Raw genomic sequence first — 15182 nt, 5'->3', positions numbered from 1 at the left:
ATCAGGTAGCCTAGTGGTTAGAACGTTGGGCCAGTAACCGAAAGGTTGCTAGATTGGATCCCCGAGTTGACAAGGTAAAAAAAATCTGTCATTCTACCCTTGAACAAGGCAGTTAACCCACTGTTCCCTAGTAGGCCATTGTAAATAAGAATTTGTTTCGTAACTGCCTTGCCAAGTTAAATAAAAAACATTTACATTTACATCAAGGTAACAATTTGTACTTTCAGATTTCTCTCACATCAAAATCTAAAATGTTAAAACACTTTGACAGAGTATGTAACTTTGCAAAGTTGGTCAACACTGTTTTTTACTGCATTCCCTGCATTCCCTAAGTCTTGAAAATCTCATAAAAAAAATAGTACTACAATTTAACATTGTAGGTTGTAAAAACGTATAATATCAATTACAGGTTGCCTTTTGTAATTGAAATTGATTCAAGTGACCAGATCGGCCCTGGTCCAGACGGTGTAGGTTGATGTTGCCCCTAGACGCTGATCTTGGTTCAGTTTTGAATTTTCCCCACTAATTATTAAGGATAGGATTGGAGGAGGGGAAGCTGATCCTAGCTCTGCGCCTAGAGGGAAACTTCACCTCTGAGTGGTCTAGATATTGTTTGGCAGGACCACTTTGACAGTCTTTATCTCAGAGATGTGGGAAGACTTCTGGATGATGCAACTGGTGGTGGTGGGCCCTGTGGCGCAGCTGGTGATGGTGGGCCCTGTGGTGCAGCTGGTGGTGGTGGGCACTGTGGCGCAGCTGGTGGTGGTTGGCCCTGTGGCGCAGCTGGTGGTGAGCCCTGTGGCGCAGCTGGTGGTGGTGGGCCCTGTGGCGCAGCTCTGTCCCTGGGCCAAGTTAGACAGAGCCATGGCAGCGTGGATCTCCCTCCACTCTGCCACCTCCCTCCGCTGGCCTCTTTCACTCTTCCCATCACTGCAAAAGACATGAAGGAGAGCCCAGGCAGAGTTTTAAAGACTGTATGGTACACTCCCCAAGATGAAATCGTCATACACAACAGGGAGACTTTCTACCTACAGACAACAGGAATGCATCTGCCTAGACTGCCATTATTTGCTCCTCCCAATGTGGGTGTGCCAGAAGAGAATGCCACATTTATTACATGTTAATGAATGATACGAAAAGTGAATATGTCTGCATTCTTGTGCAGCTAGAAGTCTTTTACTCACTTTAAAGACATGCAGACATAAAACGGTTCCATAAACAAACAAACATACCTGTCACATCTAGTTGATGCATAGTCCATCATGTCTGAAAAACATAGAGAGACAAAAAAATACTAAATTAAATGTATTGTGCAGAAAAGTATGGAAACTGGAGATGGGAGTTTTCCAGAACCTGTACTTCACATATATGTATTTTCATGTCTGTGTGACTGTTTACGTTGTGTTTTCCAAAATTTACATGTGTGTGTGTTTTTTGTATGCATTACAGTATTTGCGTGCCTGTGTGCGTGTGTGTGTACATTACAGTATTTGCGTGTGTGTGTGTGTGTGTGTGTGTGTGTGTGTGTGTGTGTGTGTGTGTGTGTGTGTGTGTGTGTGTGTGTGTGTGTGTGTGTGTGTGTGTGTGTGTGTGTGTGTGTGTGTGTGTGTGTGTGTGTGTGTGTGTGTGTGTGTGTGCACTTTAACTGCCCCAGAGGGCCTTAACTCACTGAAGTACTCTAGTCTAGCTGCTCTTAGGCACTCCGGCCAAAACAAATGCAATTATGTTTCTCCTGTGCCTTTGAGACGGAAAAATACGATATCTGTGCGGTGTCATGAACACAGACGCTCTGTTTCCAGGTCTCCAGAGTTCATTTGACTGTTATTTGGCTGTTTTTTTATTCCTTCCTCTGCCTTTATGCTTGAACTGCAGTACATCCAAGATCATAGAAATCTGCATCAGAGTATTGTGTGAATGAGCGACATGTACTGTAATACTCCCTCTATGGATCTTTAGTGGCAGTATCTCTCCTTCTGGGTGTGTTTGGTTCCTCTCATGCCCTAAACTGATTGAATCACCTTAAGTCAGTATATTGATGGCTATCTCACCTTGGGTTCTTTGGTTTTGAAGTGCTTTTGGAACGGTGTCGTTGAACACATAGAACAGTGTCGTTGAACAGTTAGAACAGTGTCGTTGAACACATAGAACAGTATCGTTGAACACATAGAACAGTGTCGTTGAACACATAGAACAGCGTCGTTGAACACATAGAACAGCGTCGTTGAACACTTAGAACAGTGTCGTTGAACACATAGAACAGCGTCGTTGAACACATAGAACAGTGTCGTTGAACACATAGAACAGTGTCGTTGAACAGATAGAACAGTGTCGTTGAACACATAGAACAGTGTCGTTGAACAGTTAGAACAGTGTCGTTGAACAGATAGAACAGTGTCGTTGAACAGATAGAACAGTGTCGTTGAACACATAGAACAGTGTCGTTGAACAGATAGAACAGTGTCGTTGAACACATAGAACAGTGTCGTTGAACACTTAGAACAGTGTCGTTGAACACATAGAACAGTGTCGTTGAACACATAGAACAGTGTCGTTGAACACATAGAACAGTGTCGTTGAACAGATAGAACAGTGTCGTTGAACACATAGAACAGTGTCGTTGAACAGTTAGAACAGTGTCGTTGAACAGATAGAACAGTGTCGTTGAACAGTTAGAACAGTGTCGTTGAACACATAGAACAGTGTCGTTGAACAGTTAGAACAGTGTCGTTGAACACATAGAACAGTGTCGTTGAACAGATAGAACAGTGTCGTTGAACACATAGAACAGCGTCGTTGAACACATAGAACAGTGTCGTTGAACACATAGAACAGTGTTGTTGAACAGTTAGAACAGTGTCGTTGAACACATAGAACAGTGTCGTTGAACAGTTAGAACAGCGTCGTTGAACACATAGAACAGCGTCGTTGAACACATAGAACAGTGTCGTTGAACACATAGAACAGTGTTGTTGAACGGTTAGAACAGTGTCGTTGAACACATAGAACAGTGTCGTTGGACACATAGAACAGTGTCGTTGAACACATAGAACAGTGTCGTTGAACAGATAGAACAGTGTCGTTGAACACATAGAACAGTGTCGTTGAACAGTTAGAACAGTGTCGTTGAACACATAGAACAGTGTCGTTGAACAGTTAGAACAGTGTCGTTGAACACATAGAACAGTGTCGTTGAACAGTTAGAACAGCGTCGTTGAACACATAGAACAGTGTCGTTGAACACATAGAACAGTGTTGTTGAACAGTTAGAACAGTGTCGTTGAACACATAGAACAGTGTCGTTGAACACATAGAACAGTGTCGTTGAACACATAGAACAGTGTCGTTGAACAGTTAGAACAGTGTCGTTGAACACATAGAACAGTGTCGTTGAACACATAGAACAGTGTCGTTGAACAGTTAGAACAGTGTCGTTGAACACATAGAACAGTGTCGTTGAACACATAGAACAGTGTCGTTGAACACATAGAACAGTGTCGTTGAACAGTTAGAACAGTGTCGTTGAACACATAGAACAGCGTCGTTGAACACATAGAACAGTGTCGTTGAACACATAGAACAGTGTTGTTGAACAGATAGAACAGTGTCGTTGAACAGATAGAACAGTGTCGTTGAACACATAGAACAGTGTCGTTGAACACATAGAACAGTGTCGTTGAACACATAGAACAGTGTCGTTGAACAGTTAGAACAGTGTCGTTGCCAGGGGTGTATTCATTACGGAAACTTTTACAGTTTAAGAACCAAACGGAAGCAAACAGAGCAAAACAAGAGTTTCTATTGGACAAATTCAGGTACATAGATCACTCCCCGTTCCATTTGTTTCCGTTTAAGAAATGTTTTGCAACAGAATTGGTGTAATGAATACGTCCCAGGTTGAAACTTAAATCTTACAGAAAATATGAGCTCAAATGTTGGATTTTCAATCTACCGAACACACTTTGTGTACTGTTTGGGTGTTATCATACATTTTGATGATTTAGTTTATAAATGCGCAAGAAATAGTGTGTAATTTGCATGTTTGCACACACATTTTTCATGTGAACACAGCAGAACGGGCTCTCTGTTATGTTGAGTCGAGTCAGGCGGGTCAAGAGCTATGTCTCTTCAGGGAGCCTATGAGCAAGAAAATTAGAGGCCAATTGCGAGCACACAAAATGCCGCTTTCAAAATTCACTGCCTGAAACATCTCAGACTCCGATTTCTATAGCAAGGTCCGGGCCAAGAGCAACTACAGCTAGACAATAAATCATTTGGCCTCTTTCACATTTTGCTACTGAATGTCTCTAATCTTTTTTGGTGGTTCTGACATTTTCATTTTACCAAGGAAAATAGTAATTATTCTGGAAAACTAAATCAAAATGTACATACACTTAGGTTGGAGTCATTAAAAGTCATTAAAAGTCGTTTTTCAACCACTCCACAAACGTCTTGTTAACAAACAATAGTTTTGGCAAGTCGGTTAGGACATCTACTTTGTGCATGACACAAGACATTTTTCCAACAACTGTTTACAGACAGATTATTTCACTTATAATTCACTGTATCCCAATTCCAGTGGGTCAGAAGTTTACATACACTAAGTTGACTGTGCCTTTAAACAGTTTGGAAAATTCCAGAAAATGATGTCATGGCTTTAGAAGCTTCTGATAGGCTAATTGACATCATTTGAGTCAATTGGAGGTGTACCTGTGGATGTATTTCAAGTCCTACCTTCAAACTCAGTGCCTCTTTGCTTGACATCAAGGGAAAATCAAAAGAAATCAGCCAAGACCTCAGAAAAAAAAGTTGTAGACCTCCACAAGTCTGGTTCATCCTTGGGAGCAATTTCCAAACGCCTGAAGGTACCACGTTCATCTGTACAAACAATAGTACGCAAGTATAAACACAATGGGACCACACAGCCATCATACCGCTCAGGAAGGAGACGTGTTCTGTCTCCTAGAGATGAACGTACTTCGGTGCGAAAAGTGCAAATCAATCCCAGAACAACAGCAAAGGACCTTGTGAAGATGCTGGAGGAAACAGGTACAAAAGTATCTATATCTACAGTAAAACGAGTCCTATATTGACATAACCTGAAAGGCCGCTCAGCAAGGAAGAAATCACTGTTCCAAAACCGCAATCAAAAAGCCAGACTACAGTTTGTAACTGCACATGGGGACAAAGATCATACTTTTTGGAGAAATGTCCTCTGGTCTGATGAAACAAAAATAGAACTGTTTGGCCATAATGACCATCGTAATGTTTGGAAGAAAAAGGAGAGGCTTGCAAGCCGAAGAACACCATCCCAACAGTGAAGCACGGGGGTGGCAGCATCATGTTGTGGGGGTGCTTTGCTGCAGGAGGGACTGGTGCACTTCACAAAATAGATTGCATCATGAGGAAGGAAAATTCTGTGGATATATTGAAGCAACATCTCAAGACATCAGTCAGGAAGTTAAAGCTTGGTCACAAATGGGTCTTCCAAATGGACAATGACCCCAAGCAAACTTCCAAAGTTGTGGCAAAATGGCTTAAGGACCACAAAGTCAAGGTATTGGAGTGGCCATCACAAAGCCCTCAATCCTATATAAAATTTGTGGGCAGAACTGAAAAAGCATGTGCGAGCAAGGAGGCCTACAAACCTGACTGAGTTACACCAGCTCTGTCAGGAGGAATTAGCACAAATTCACCCAACTTATTGTGGGAAGCTTGTGGAAGGCTACCCGAAACGTTTGACCGAAGTTAAACAATTTAAAGGCAATGCTACCAAATACTAATTGAGATTTCTCCTAACTTCAGGTCAACTTGATTAAAGGCAGTTCTCTTAACTTCCTGAAGGGCACACAGGTGTTAAAACAGGTGCCTATTTGCGTCTTGTTAAAGCTTTCAACATTGACAGATAAGACCAACTCAAGGAACAGAAGTTTGGCCCACCTAAAATGGCAAAAGTTAACCCTACAAGCATTTCGCTCTGCAAATCTGTGCACCCAGCCAATAAACTTTGATTAGAAGTAAACTAATTGGTTAGCGTTGTGCCAAGCAAGTGAACCCACGACTGTGTCCAGTCGATATAAACATACAGTGGCAGGAAAATGTACGTGAACCCTTTGGAATTACCTGGATTTCTGCATAAATTGGTCATACAATTTGATCTGATCTTAATCTAAGTCACAACAATAGACAAAAACAGTGTGCTTAAACTAATAACACACAAATTATTGTATTTTTCTTGTCTATATTGTAAACATAATTTAAACATTCACAATGTAGGTTGGAAAAAGTATTTGAACCCCTATGCTAATGACTTCTCCAAAAGCTAACTGGAGTCAGGAGTCAGCTAACCTGGAGTCCAATCAATGAGATGAGATTGGAGATGTTGGTTAGAGTTGCCCTGCCCTCAAATTTTATGACCAATTTATGCAGAAATCCAGGTATTTCCAAAGGGTTCACATACTTTTTCTTGCCACTGTACATTAGCTGGTATGTCTGCGTATGCCGTGTCTTAGGTTGTGCTTATGGCAGTGTTTTGTAGACTTTATGGTCGGAGTTTCAAGTAAAGTGTCACAATATAATGAGGAATATTTGATTTCTTACACATAGGGTAGACAAAGCGTGTCTCTGCCTCAGAGGAAGAGGGCGAGACAAGGTCATCGTCACACTCGTTGGAGCTGAATGACCCTGAGTGGTTCCTGCGGCGGGACTTTGTGACATCATCAGTTGTCGCCATTACATGTCGTAGGGTGTCGTTAAGGTACCGTTTCAGCAAGCTGCTCTTGTACTTGGGCGGTGGAGAGATGTAGTCGTCACTGTAGGCGGGATCAGTCCTTTTCTCCTGTTTGATGACACTCTTGAGGGAGGGCCTGGAGAGCTCTGATTGACTTGCTGGAGTTTGTAAGGGACATTCGTCATCTGCAACATGGGGGTAAACAAAAAAAACATTGAAAAATCAGGTTTAATATTGTAGATAGATTGTAGATTCCATCAATGTAATTGTCTGCATAATTTCCAATTCCCTCATATATTTTTTTGTCAATATATACACACATACACATATATATATACACACACATGTCAAGTTCCTCGGTGTACACATCACTGACAAACTGAAATATTCCACCCACACAGACAGTGCGGTGAAGAAGACACAATTTGACTTGGCACCTAAAACCTTCACACATTTTTACAGATGCACAATTGAGAGCATCCTGTCGGGCTGTATTACCGCCTGGTACGACAACTGCACCGCACACAACCGCAGGGCTCTCCAGAGGGTGGTGTGGTCTGCCCAACACATCACCGGGGGCAATCTACCTGCCCTCCAGGACATCTACAGCACCCGATGTCACAGGAAGTTCAAAAAGATCATCAAGGACAACAATTCCCGAGCCACTGCCTGTTCACAGTACAAGTGCATCAAAGCTGGGACCGAGAGACTGAAAAGCAGCTTCTATCTCAAAGGCCATTAGACTGTTAAATAGCCATCACTAGCACATTAGAGGCTGCTGCCCTATGTACATAGACTTGAAATCCCTGGTCACTTTAATAATGGAAAACTAGTCACTTTAATAATGTTTACATATCTTGCATTCCTCATCTCATATGTATATACTGTATTCTATCCTATTCAACTGTATCTTAGTCTATGCCGCTCTGACATTGCTTGCCCAATATTTATATATTCTTAATTCCATTCCTTTACTTTAGATGTGTGTGTATTGTTGTAAAATTGTTAGATATTACTTGTTAGATATTACTGCACTGTTAGAGCTAGAAACACAAGCATTTCGCTACACCTGCAATAACATCTGCTAAACACGTGTATGTGACAAATACGATTTGATTTTATCTTTTTTTTTCACATTTTCCTTTATTATTTCCCCTAACCCTACCTATATACATTTTACAGACACAGCGTATTTTACATTAGATATCTTGTTGTTTTTAATCCCACCCTTCAGCTCAACTCAACCCCTCCCATCGATCCCCCAACACCATCCATTTTCTATTTCTATTTGCATATATTTTTCAACTGTGCTGTGAAAGTTCTGATCCTTTCTATTCTCATAGTTTCTACGGATTGTAAATTAAAGATAATTATTTTTGTTAAAAGTATTATTATATTATTGATCGACTGACCATGACTTTTCTATCGGTACATCGAAAAATCTCTTCCCAACTATTTTGCAATCTATATGGTACAGCTGTCAATTTTTTGGTCCTTAAATTAAACTGGTATACTTCTTTATTTATCACAATTTTCTTTAACATATTTCATTCTTTAAAACCAGGGCCAATAAGCAAGTTCCTTACTTTTCTCCCTTCCACTTGCCTCTTCCATTTTTGCGGTCTCACATAACTTTTTAAGTTTACTCTCTGCAGACACAAAGAAACTGGTCTTTATTTATTTTATTTTATTTTGTATCTTATCTTTAACTCTGCATTGTTGGAAAAGGACCCCTAAGTAAGCATTTCACTGTTAGTCTACAGCTGTTGTCTATGAAGCATGTGACAAATAACATTTGATTTGTTAAAAGGTAATCAACTCTATTACTTAACAAAATTACTCGGAGACAGTTGTTTTTGTATAACAGTATTGGCCAGTGTTAATTATCAACTTTTTACAGAGTTACAGAAACTCTTTAAAAGTGTTAAAAAGCGAACACTTTCTAAAGTAAAACATTAACTCTGTGTGGTACGGGACATTAGTTTATGAGTGTTACAATGAACACTTTTAGAGTTGATTTCACACTTGCAGTGTTGATATGTGTAATGCATATTTGTTGGAATTACATCCCCAGCTCTAATCTCGCTTAGTCTACCCGCAGTCCCTCTTACCCTCAGAGTTGGTGTCATCACTGCTGACACTAAGTCTCTCAGCATTGCCCTGAATGTATTTGTTGTAGAGTTTGATACGTAGAGCCCAACTCAGGTCTGGCTGTCTCACTGTGTTCTTCAGCCTCCGCCGGGCATTGGCAAACCAGTTTGAGACCTGCAGCATAAAGAGAAAGAGGAATTCAGGAATTCAGGATCTTCAACTTGTCAGCTACATTTTTCACAGACTGGTTTCTACTTCTACTTCCATGGTTCATCCACATGATCCATGAATGACTAACATACCTCAGTTCCGCTGTACTAAAGTCATGTCTCAGTTCCCCTGTACTAAAGTCACGTCTCAGTTCCCCTGTAGTAAAGTCAAGTCTCAGTTCCCCTGTAGTAAAGTCAAGTCTCAGTTCCCCTGTACTAAAGTCACGTCTCAGTTCCCCTGTAGTAAAGTCAAGTCTCAGCTCCCCTGTAGTAAAGTCAAGTCTCAGTTCCCCTGTACTAAAGTCACGTCTCAGTTCCCCTGTACTAAAGTCACGTCTCAGTTCCCCTGTACTAAAGTCAACTCTTAGTTTCCCTGTACTAAAGTCACCTCTCAGTTCCCCTGTACTAAAGTCAACTGTTAGTTTCCCTGTACTAAAGTCACCTCTCAGTTCCACTGTACTAAAGTCAACTCTTAGTTTCCCTGTACTAAAGTCACCTCTCAGTTCCCCTGTACTAAAGTCAACTCTTAGTTTCCCTGTACTAAAGTCACCTCTCAGTTCCACTGTACTAAAGTCAACTCTTAGTTTCCCTGTACTAAAGTCACCTCTCAGTTCCACTGTACTAAAGTCAACTCTTAGTTTCCCTGTACTAAAGTCACCTCTCAGCTCCCCTGTACTAAAGTCACGTCTCTGCTCACCTGTACTAAAGTCATGTGGGACCCCAGGGCGAGCAGGGCCTTCTCTGTCTTGGTGGGGTAGGGGTTGTCCCTGTGTTGGTACAGCCACTGCTTCAGCGGCCTCGCCATGTCCTGAAGTGCCTGCCGCTTGTAGCGAACTTTGACCCCACCCAGACTAGACCTGTGTTGAGGTGATATATGATATACAGTGGGGGAAAAAAGTATTAGATCCCCTGCTGATTTTGTACATTTTCCCACTGACAAAGAAATGATCAGTCTATACATTTAATGGTAGGTTTATTTGAACAGTGAGAGACAGAATAACAACAACAAAAATCCAGAAAAACGCATGTCAAAAATGTTATAAAATGATTTGCATTTTAATGAGGGAAATAAGTATTTCACCCTTCTGCAAAACATGACTTAGTACTTGGTGGCAAAACCCTTGTTGGCAATCACAGAGGTCAGACGTTTCTTGTAGTTGGCCACCAGGTTTGCACACATCTCAGGAGGGATTTTGTCCCACTCCTCTTTGCAGATCTTCTTCAAGTCATTAAGATTTCGAGGCTGACGTTTGGCAACTCGAACCTTCAGCTCCCTCCACAGATTTTCTATGGGATTAAGGTCTGGAGACTGGCTAAGCCACTCCAGGACCTTAATGTGCTTCTTCTTGAGCCACTCCTTTGTTGCCTTGGCCGTGTGTTTTGGGTCATTGTCATGCTGGAATACCCATCCGCGACCCATTTTCAATGCCCTGGCTGAGGGAAGGAGGTTCTCTCCCAAGATTTGACAGTACATGGCCCCGTCAAATGATGCGGTGAAGTTGTCCTGTCCCCTTAGCAGAAAAACACCCCCAAAGCATAATGTTTCCACTTCCATGTTTGATGGTGGAGATGGTGTTCTTGGGGTCATAGGCAGCATTCCTCCTCCTCCAAACACGGCGAGTTGAGTTGATGCCAAAGAGCTCCATTTTGGTCTCATCTGACCACAACACTTTCACCAGTTGCCCTCTGAATCACTCAGATGTTCATTGGCAAACTTCAGACGGGCATGTATATGTATTCTTGAGCAGGGGGACCTTGCAGGCGCTGCAGGATTTCAGTCCTTCACGGCGTAGTGTGTTACCAATTGTTTTCTTGGTGACTATGGTCCCAGCTGCCTTGAGATCATTGACAAGATCCTCCCGTGTAGTTCTGGGCTGATTCCTCACCGTTCTCATGATCATTGCAACTCCACGAGGTGAGATCTTGCATGGAGCCCCAGGCCGAGGGATATTGACAGTTCTTTTGTATTTCTTCCATTTGCGAATAATCGCACCAAATGTTGTCACCTTCTCACCAAGCTGCTTGGCGATGGTCTTGTAGCCCATTCCAGCCTTGTGTAGGTCTACAATCTTGTCCCTGACATCCTTGGAGAGCTCTTTGGTCTTGGCCATGGTGGAGAGTTTGGAATCTGATTGATTTATTGCTTCTGTGGACAGGTGTCTTTTATACAGGTAACAAGCTGCGGTTAGGAGCACTCCCTTTAAGAGTGTGCTCCTAATCTCAGGTCGTTACCTGTATAAAAGACACCTGGGAGCCAGAACTCTTTCTGATTGAGAGGGGGTCAAATACTTATTTCCCTCATTAAAATGCAAATCAATTTATAACATTTTTGACATGCGTTTTTTCTGGATTTTTTTGTTGTTATTCTGTCTCTCACTGTTCAAATAAACCTACCATTAAATTATAGACGGATCCTTTCTTTGTCAGTGGGCAAACGTACAAAATCAGCAGGGGATCAAATACTTTTTCCCCCCACTGTAACAATGGATAATTCTCTGATGGGAGACGAGTTGTCATCATGCCATAGTTATGCAAGGATAGGATTGCTATACCTGAAAGTTCAAGGATGGACTAGGACCAGAATACAGCCTGAGCATTTTTTACACTGGCAACAAACCAAAAAATCTCCATACAGGTCTCCACACCGGCACTTTTTTTTTCTTGAGGCCCACATTATTAACCAAATAATGATTTTTTTTGTACAAAATCCCCAATGTACATTCGTGGCCAAACGTTTTGAGAATTACACAAATATTGCTGCCTCAGTTTGTATGATGGCAATTTGCATATACTCCAGAATGTTATGAAGAGTGATCAGATGAATTGCAATTAATTGCAAAGTCCCTCTTTGCCATGCAAATGAACTGAATCCCCCAAAAACATTTCTACTGCATTTCAGCCCTGCCACAAAAGGACCAGCTGTCGTCATGTCAGTGATTCTCTCGTTAACACAGGTGTGAGTGTTGACGAGGACAAGGCTGGAGATCACTCTGTCATGCTGACTGAGTTCGAATAACAGGAACTGGAAGCTTCAAAAGGAGGGTGGTGCTTGGAATCATTGTTCTTCCTCTGTCAAACATGGTTAGCTGCAAGGAAACACGTGCCGTCATCATTGCTTTGCACAAAAAGAGCTTCACAGGCAAGGATATTGCTGCTAGTCAGATTGCACCTAAATCAACCATTTATCGGATCATCAAGAACTTCAAGGACAGCGGTTCAATTGTTGTGAAGAAGGCTTCAGGGTGCCCAAGAAAGTCCAGCAAGCGCGAGGACCGTCTCCTAAAGTTGATTCAGTTGCGGGATCGGGGCACCACCAGTACAGAGCTTGCTCAGGAATGGCAGCAGGCAGGTGTGAGTGCATCTGCACGCACAGTGAGGCGAAGACTTATGGAGGATGGCCTGTTGTCAAGAAGGGCAGCAAAGAAGCCACTTCTCTCCAGGAAAAACATCAGGGACAGACTAATAGGCTGCAAAAGGTACAGGGATTGGACTGCTGAGGACTGGAGTGAAGTCATTTTCTTTGATGAATCCCCTTTCCGATTGTTTTGGTCCATCCGTAAAAAAGCTTGTCCGGGGAAGACAAGGTGAGTGCTACCATCCTGTGTCATGCCAACAGTAAAGCATCCTGAGACCATTCATGTGTGGGGTTGCTTCTCAGCCAAGGGAGTGGGCTCACTCACAATTTTGCCTAAGAACACAGCCATGAATAAAGAATGGTACCAACACATCCTCCTAGAGCAACTTCTCCCAACCATCCAGGGACAGTTTGGTGACGAACAATGCCTTTTCCAGCATGATGGAGCACCTTGCCATAAGGCTAAAGTGATAACTAAGTGGCTCAGGGAACAAAACATCGATATTTTTGGTCCATGGCCAGGGAACTCCCCAGACCTTAATCCCATTGAGAACTTGTGGTCAATCCTCAAGAGGTGGGTGGACAAACAAAAACCCACAAATTCTGACAAACTTAAAGCATTGATTTTGCAAGAATGGGCTGCCATCAGTCAGGATGTGGGACAGAAGTTAATTGATAGCATGCCAGGGCGGATTGCAGAGGTCTTGAAAAAGAAGGGTCAACACTGCAAATATTGACTCTTTGCATCAACTTCATGTAATTGTCAATAAAAGCCTTTGACACTTATGAAATGCTTGTAATTAGACTTCAGTATTCCATAGTAACCTCTGACAAAAATATCTAAAGACACTGAAGCAGCAAACTTTGTGAAAATTGATATTTGTGTCATTCTCAAAACTTTTGGCCACGACTGTAGACAGGCAAACTGGGCAAAAAATTGACCAGCCTATCTGGCATCAAAATGAGAGAAATCCTAATTAGTCTTTTATACAAATCAATTCATAATGAGCAATTTTTACTGTAATACAGTCATCGTTAATGTTTTCACTTTCAGTAATAAATCATGCCCGCATATGTATTGTTGGTAACATGATCCGTAGATGTCACTGTTGGGCTGTGGAAGCTACCAAGTGTTGGCTCTCAGTGATGGGAATATGTGGGTCAGGTTCCTTAATAATTAAAGTGTTCTTGTCCTGCAGATATAACCTGGTTCTCCCAATCAATTCAAACGTTTGATCATGATATCTATTTTCCCTGAATAAGTAATGTTATTATATATCTATCTTCGTTTTATTTGACATATTACTCTATTTTTGCAGCGTTACATATTACAGACAATTTTATATATATTTAAGACAATATCAACACTGTCTTTTGTATAAAAAAAAATGCAAATATAGGACTGCATTGAAGATGTTTGAAAATGCATCTCATCAATGTAGGTTTTACTTTTACCTTTAGTAAGTTGCGCTGTATTTGACAGAAATAAGAGAAAAGGTGCTTACCCGTTCCTCCTGTCTACAACAGGGTTGTCTTCTATTGCATCTTGGCACAGTAAGTCTGTATGCTGTTCATCTGTTACCAGACAGTCCACACTGCATCTCTCCTCCTCAGTCCTGTGTTCCTCCAAAATATTGTACTGATTTGACCTCTTGACAACAATCTTGTTCATCTTTCGAATTGCTCGTTTTATCCAAACAACATCAGGCGCAACTGCAGAAGTTCAAATGCGAATAGATGCAGTAACTTCCCATCCACACTGTGATGTATATGAGCAGAGGAAGTAACCCAAAGTCTCAGTGCGCTCAGAACTTAAGCCATCGAGCCAAACGACAGCCCATCTGGAGGAGCCCATTGGAACCAGCTCTTTAGGAACCAGTCACTGATGCCAGTCTTGACTTTACCAATGAGAGGGTGTTGTCTGTCGAGGAGGATGGATGAACATGTGAAAGCTGCTTAGGCTTCTTTGGGGAGTTCAAGTAACCTGCTTTCTTGCGTCTAACTGGCTGTCTCTAGCTCTGTTCAGCATCCAATTACAAGTCAAGAGATCTCTCTGCTCGGTGGAGGGAGCTGTTCATTTTATTCCAGTAGTACCAAGACTAGTGATGAATACCATGTAATAAGAGCTGTATTCCAGTAGTACCAAGACTAGGGATAATAATATAATAATACCGTGTAACAAGAGCTGTATTGTGATGGGGATCATGACGGGGATCAGCACATTTTAGAGACTTTACTCTTGAGCTTTTTCTTTACGTTTGTAAGAGTTAATGTAGGCTATTCGATATCCCAATGTTCTGATGCTTTAGTTGTCTGACATATGCACCAAATATATATTTATATATATTTATATATATATTTATTTTTACATTTTTTTTGTCATTTTAGCAGACGCTCTTATCCAGAGCGACTTACAGTAGTGAATGCATACATTTCATACATTTTCTTTCTGTGCTGGCCCCCCGTGGGAATCGAACCCACAACCCTGGCGTTGCAAACACCATGCTCTACCAACTGATTTATATCTATTTATATCTATTTATATATTAATATATTTATATATTTATTTATTTATTTATATATATTTTGCTGCATTCAAATATGGCCGCACTGTACCTATAGATGCATGTTAGAGCTAATGGTAAAAATGCCATCTCATGAACCATAAGTCCGATTGACTCCGGATTTGGTATATGGACTCAATGAATTAGCCTCTAATGAATTTAATAATGCCTTTAGTCGTCTGACACGTGCACCCGATATTTACTTCCTGAGGATCATGAAACCGTGTGGTTTCCAC

At 41.5% G+C, this 15182-nt stretch overlaps 1 protein-coding gene across 1 annotated transcript; it reads right to left on the bottom strand.

The window, feature by feature from the left end:
* Window positions 1-529: 529 nt before the first annotated feature.
* Window positions 530-14054, bottom strand: LOC106598057 (homeobox protein Mohawk). Its single transcript, XM_045714715.1, has 8 exons — window positions 13888-14054; window positions 9725-9884; window positions 8839-8992; window positions 6598-6912; window positions 1233-1266; window positions 823-930; window positions 627-684; window positions 530-556 (listed from the first exon to the last, which is right to left on the bottom strand). The coding sequence occupies exons 1-8, from the start codon at window positions 14052-14054 to the stop codon at window positions 530-532; spliced, it is 1023 nt and encodes a 340-aa protein (XP_045570671.1).
* Between the last annotated feature and the right edge of the window lie 1128 nt (window positions 14055-15182).

This window comes from Salmo salar, chromosome ssa03, assembly GCF_905237065.1.
Source record: "Salmo salar chromosome ssa03, Ssal_v3.1, whole genome shotgun sequence".
Classification (NCBI taxonomy): domain Eukaryota; kingdom Metazoa; phylum Chordata; class Actinopteri; order Salmoniformes; family Salmonidae; genus Salmo; species Salmo salar.
Note: the sequence above shows the minus strand (reverse complement) of the source record. Positions and strands in the feature narration are given on the sequence as shown.

Bases quoted from the DNA above. Each gene is read 5' to 3' on its own strand.
- LOC106598057 (XM_045714715.1), bottom strand. From the start codon at position 14,054: ATGAACAAGATTGTTGTCAAGAGGTCAAATCAGTACAATATTTTGGAG. The intron at 6,913-8,838 runs GTAAGAGGGACT...CCCATGTTGCAG, and splicing joins TGATGACACCAACTCTGAGG to ATGACGAATGTCCCTTACAA. The intron at 557-626 runs GTGGTCCTGCCA...AGCTAGGATCAG, and splicing joins CTGAGATAAAGACTGTCAAA to CTTCCCCTCCTCCAATCCTA.